At 35.8% G+C, this 5,621-nt stretch overlaps 1 protein-coding gene across 2 annotated transcripts; it reads left to right on the forward strand.

The window, feature by feature from the left end:
- The first annotated feature begins 605 nt into the window (after positions 1-605).
- On the forward strand, positions 606-5,621 carry LOC120212162 (sucrose transport protein SUC4-like). 2 transcript variants are annotated; one of them, XM_039210571.1, is made up of 6 exons: positions 606-1,247; positions 2,153-2,901; positions 3,555-3,618; positions 3,718-3,761; positions 5,285-5,438; positions 5,503-5,621. In XM_039210571.1, the coding sequence occupies exons 1-6, from the start codon at positions 737-739 to the stop codon at positions 5,508-5,510; spliced, it is 1,530 nt and encodes a 509-aa protein (XP_039066502.1). In that variant the 5' UTR covers positions 606-736; the 3' UTR covers positions 5,511-5,621. The 2 variants fall into 2 exon arrangements, with proteins under 2 accessions (XP_039066502.1, XP_039066503.1); XM_039210572.1 differs by having other exon boundaries at positions 5,285-5,621.

Consider the following 5,621-nt stretch of genomic DNA (forward strand, 5'->3'; position numbering starts at 1 on the left):
AGTTTAATCAAAGAGCCGAATATTTCCCTAATTAAAGACAAAATTAAAGACTAAATATCTTTAATATTTGATTAAATTATATGTTATATATTTATACAATATTAAAATTTATAAATTAGTCTCTAAAATTACACCTAAATTCATAATGGTCCAAAATTTAATAGATATTTAACTGGGCGGGAGGATATGGGGCTGGCGGATGCGGAGCGGGCGGATGCTAGGCGGGTAATGTCTCAAACCCATTACCCGCCCACCACCCACGACGGGTACTACTTTATAAATTCACACCCGCCCACTACCCGCTAAAATTATACCCATTCCTGCTTCAATTAAAACGGATACAAAATGAAATCCACAAAACAATACCATATGTATATTATTATTGTTGTGTCGGGAGAAAACAAAATCCTTAAATATGAGAGGTAGTCCGAAAGCAGGCAATAAGATAGATTTATGAAACGATATTGGCCCTCTACCTAGACAAATTTCCGAGTCTGTCCTGCACAGTAATCTAGTTTCTAGCCAATTGTAACCTGGCTTATTTTGTAATTTTTGTTCAGTTCTAAGCCTCTTTCTATTTATGTGCTGATTCTCCCGTCAGTATCAGAGTCTAACCTGCCACTCGCCTTTTCCACTATCTCTCAACTCAATCTCAATTTTCTCCGACCATACAACCGACAAATCCGGTTCAGGCGGTACTAAAGAGCAGAAGAATATTGAGATTCAAAGGTCAGTGATGCCGATCCCCGAAGCAGACCGTCAACGAGTGGCCAGAGGGAAATATCCGACGTCTTCTTCAACTCGACCGGTGGTTCGAGCTAGAATTCCGCTCCGGCAGCTGTTTCGAGTTGCTTCCGTGGCCTGCGGGATACAGTTCGGATGGGCTTTACAGCTTTCTCTCTTGACACCTTACGTTCAAGAGCTAGGTATACCTCACCAGTGGGCTAGCATCATATGGCTTTGCGGGCCGCTTTCCGGCCTCCTGGTGCAGCCACTGGTAGGCCATATGAGCGACCGATGCACCAGCAAGTTCGGTCGTCGCCGACCTTTTATTGTTGCTGGTGCAGTTTTGATTATCGTTTCCGTTTTGATCATCGGTCACTCCGCCGATATCGGATGGTTGCTCGGCGACAACGAAAGCTCTCGTCCAAGAGCTGTAATAGTGTATGTTTTCGGGTTTTGGATTCTGGATGTTGCTAATAACACCACTCAAGGACCTTGTAGAGCTCTTCTTGCTGATCTTACTGGTTAGTTTTTTTTTAATTAATTAAGACCCTTAGAGAGGTTAATTAGTATTTTTGTAATTGGAAAAAATATGATAATTTCGTTTTCTGTGGCATATTTTTAAAGAGTAAAGCAAAGAAGTCATCAGTCATCATGGAATATAAAATTATTGTTACCTTAGATTTGTGGTATTTTATCTTTCTATGATCGCCTCTAGTGCTTGTCGTTTTTTCAATTTTTGAATAATTATTTGGTGGATGTTGTGACCCTTCAGAGTTCACATATGACATTGCTTATAATTATTTCTTAGTTGCTATAAATATTTTGTCAAATTTTGTTTCCGTACAGTTTGATGGACTTTTTGATTGCTTCAACTGAGTTTTGGTTGGTTTGCAAGTGCAATGAGCCACTTAAGGATTGAAGTTAATAAGCGATTACCAATTTAAGGTCTTATTAAATGGAACTTGATCAGATCATTTTAACTCTTATATTATCAGTTCATTTCCTTCAAGAATGAATCCTTCAAAGATTTTTCAGCAATTATATTGTTGGTATTCTACGTTTTAACTTGTTAGAGCTTTATAGTTTATATATATCGACTACTAACAGCTCTTGCAATTTCATGAAGTAGGATGCAAATTAGAATTGGACATGTTCAAGTGGAAAACAAGTAATCTTATACACGCAAGTGAAGATATTTGATTTTTGTTGTCTGTGGGTTTGCATTTTAACTGGAAAACAAATTAAGATATTTCTGCGGTGACAATTTTGCGGTGCGAATACACACATAAATTTGAAAAACACTTTGGGTTTATTTGGATAGTCAAATACCAGTAAAATTTTCCTTGCAACTATTTCATACATCAATATAAAAACATGAAACCAGTTATAAATTCACATGATCATCTATCTTTTCCTCTTATTTCAGGAAATGACCATCGAAGAACTCGAGTAGCAAATGCTTACTTCTCTTTATTTATGGCTATCGGCAATGTTCTTGGCTATGCAACAGGAGCATATAGTGGTTGGTTTAAGATTTTTCCATTTACCTTGACAGCTGCCTGTGATGTTGACTGTGCGAATCTTAAGTCTGCTTTCTATCTAGACATTATTTTTATTGCAATTACAACATATCTAAGTATTTTAGCTGCTAAGGAAGTACCTCTAGGTTCAGGTGATAGATCTACACCCTTTCACGAAGAGGGGCTTGAACAGTCAGGTGGCCATGCTGAAGAAGCTTTTCTATGGGAATTATTTGGAACATTTAGATATTTCTCAGGACCTGTATGGATTATCTTGTCTGTTACTGTACTGAATTGGATAGGATGGTTCCCTTTTATTCTCTTTGATACCGACTGGATGGGTCGAGAGATCTATGGTGGTCAACCAAATGTGGGGCAGAACTATAATGCTGGGGTTAGAATGGGTGCACTAGGATTGATGTTGAATTCAGTTGTTCTAGGAATCACTTCAGTGCTTATGGAGAAGCTTTGTAGCAAATGGGGTGCTGGTTTTATCTGGGGAGTTTCCAACATTCTCATGGCTCTGTGCTTTCTCTCAATGCTGATTCTATCCTATGTGGCAAATCATATGGATTACATTGGCCATGGTCTACCCCCAGTTGGCATTGTGATTAGTGCACTAGTGATTTTTTCCATCCTTGGTGCTCCATTGGCGGTAAACTGCTCTTTTCTCCAATAGAAATTCATGTGACTTCTAATTGCATGTGTCTAGAAGTCATGTAGATAGCAGTTTCTTTCTCTATGACTATATATTTGAATGATTTTCTTGGTTTTAAACATGAAACGTCATGCAAGTCTTGTGGCATGAAAGCACTAAAACGTTGACACTTATTTAAGTGGTGTTATTGTTTGGTTAAACCCTAGATTGCCTGTGGTCTTATATTTAAGTTGGTCTGTCCACCTATTGCATTTAGGTTGGATGCTTAACATGGTATTAGAGCTCAACTTTTGTTATATTGTTATTGCACTTTACTCTTATTTATTATCTCTGTTTTGTCTGTAAATGATGTTATTTTATAGGGTTATTATTTGATACACAGAGCTGTGTAAAATTTATATTGGTTAAATTTCCCATTTTATATTGCCTAAATTTTGAATGCTTAATAATTGTATTGACTATAATTATACGTCAATATTATTAGTATGGTAGTTGGATCTTAATACAGGCTGAAATTATGTTAGGGACCAACATTAGGTTGGTTTTGCTAATGTCCCGATTAATCCTTTTTTTTCTTTCTCCATGCATTCAACTAATGCTGCTGGTTCAGCAAGTTCTGAACGTATGCTGCTGCTGGTGCTTTGTTTCAGATTACTTATAGCGTTCCATATGCCTTGATAGCCTCACGTATTGAGTCATTGGGCCTTGGCCAAGGTAGAGTATTTTTTATTTCTATCTAGAATTGTTAATTGTTTTTGGGCGTCTTTGTGGAGAAGCAGTTAAGGCACTGATTCTCTTTGATGTTTTCTACAGGATTATCAATGGGTGTCCTAAATCTTGCTATTGTCATTCCACAGGTATCACTTTGCTCCAGACCTCATTTTAAATGTGATTTGTCTTCTTTCTTTGTGTTGTTTTTGGTAGAGGGGAAGGGGGCCAAAGTGAACTTGATTGCTATTTATTAATTCTCCCCGTCCCTGTTCCTAAAATCTGTTGATTTCCCCTCCCTGCCCTTGTGGATTCATGATAGGGAAAGGAGCCCTGGATTTGATCATGATCCTTAGAAAAACCACATCAGCAATTTGATGGAGGATGATTAATTTATGTACAACTTGTAGTTTAGTTTTCATATTTTATAAATATCTTTTTTTCTGGAAATTATAGTTTTAATACAACTTGTTTTTGAGATTATTTGGTCTTATGAACATATTTTAACCATTTTGCATGATATGCATTTGACTTAATAATTTATTCGAGTACTCGTAACATTAATGAGTAGAAACATAATTAATTCTTTTATTATGAAGATGAAATTTGAATCTTGGATGAAAAACCATTGGTAATTTAGGAGAAGAGGCTTAGAAGTCTAACAGAAAAATAAAGATCATTGCATGGCTAGTATAAAACTGTGTTGTATATGTGTGGGGAACTGATTTGGAACATCTTCTGATTTTTGTTTGTTCATAGTTTCATTAAGAATAATCCGACCCCACTTTAGTGCAAAGAGAAAATTCGGCATTCGCCTTCCTAAAATCTATTCTTGTTACCAAGGACCCTCTTTTACTATGATATTTACAAACTAATCAAGGACTTTTCCTTTCTATTATAGTTTTATCAATTTCCATGATATATTGCGACTAGAGTCCTTTGCTCAAACTTCTCTGAAATTGAAACTTAATGCTTTATCGGTGCATATCTGTTGAAATTGCTAAACTTTATGCTAAACACATTAAATTTGGATCTAGGATTGGCAAATTCAAAATGCTGCCTTTTATTTTGAAATCTGGCATAATAAATTGTAAGGATAAATCTCAAAATCATACTTGAAGTTTGACACAATGTGCAATATGACATGTGAATTTTGATTTGGTGCAATTATACAAATGAAAGTTTGAATTTGATTCAGTTGTACCCATGAAAGTTTGATTTTGATTCAGTTGTAGACATTTAAAAGAAAAATCCAGTTATTTTCTTATTGGGGAAATATAATTGTTTTTGCATGCAAAATATATAAAACATAAATGGTGCCACATCATCAACAGGGTTAATTGTTTATGAATTGAATCAAAATCAATATTTCATGAATATAGTTGCACCAAATTAAAATTCATGTATCATATTGCTCATTTGATCTAAGGTTATGTGTTGTTTTGGAATTAAGATGGCAATTTTCATTTGTTGTTCGAGTCTTTGTCCAATATATTCCCCTTAACTGCATCAAGTATGTTCTTTTAAAAGGCCTTCTATCCTTGGGGATTATCATTAACCAATATGAATACTTAATGTCCACCATAATTTTGCTACGTTTAATTTTATGGATGTTCTTCTATTACCCTTTTTCAAGCAATTGAAATTGCGAAACATTGGCGTATAATAACAGGTTGTGGTGTCTCTGGGAAGTGGACCATGGGATCAACTATTTGGTGGTAGAAACTCGCCGGCTTTTGCTGTAGGAGGTGTTGCAGCCCTCACCGGTGGACTTGTAGCAATCTTGGCTATCCCTCGAAGCAGTTCACAGAAGCCCCGAGTCCTCCCATGAGGTAATTTGTTGCGTCTTAATTTTTGTTTGCCATCAACATGAACATTAAATTTGGATCTTCCCATGAGGTATTTTGTTGTACCTTATTTTTTTCCATCAACATAAATATTAAATTTGTTCATACAGCAAGTATTTGTAAATAGATGTTGCTTTATTGAATAATAAAATTGTTATAATC

This window comes from Hibiscus syriacus, unplaced genomic scaffold (genome assembly GCF_006381635.1).
Source record: "Hibiscus syriacus cultivar Baekdansim isolate YM2019G1 unplaced genomic scaffold, ASM638163v2 tig00109999_pilon, whole genome shotgun sequence".
In the NCBI taxonomy this organism is placed as follows: Eukaryota; Viridiplantae; Streptophyta; class Magnoliopsida; order Malvales; family Malvaceae; genus Hibiscus; species Hibiscus syriacus.

Bases quoted from the DNA above. Each gene is read 5' to 3' on its own strand.
- LOC120212162 (XM_039210571.1), top strand. From the start codon at position 737: ATGCCGATCCCCGAAGCAGACCGTCAACGAGTGGCCAGAGGGAAATAT. The intron at 1,248-2,152 runs GTTAGTTTTTTT...CTCTTATTTCAG, and splicing joins TCTTCTTGCTGATCTTACTG to GAAATGACCATCGAAGAACT. The intron at 2,902-3,554 runs GTAAACTGCTCT...GCTTTGTTTCAG, and splicing joins TCCTTGGTGCTCCATTGGCG to ATTACTTATAGCGTTCCATA.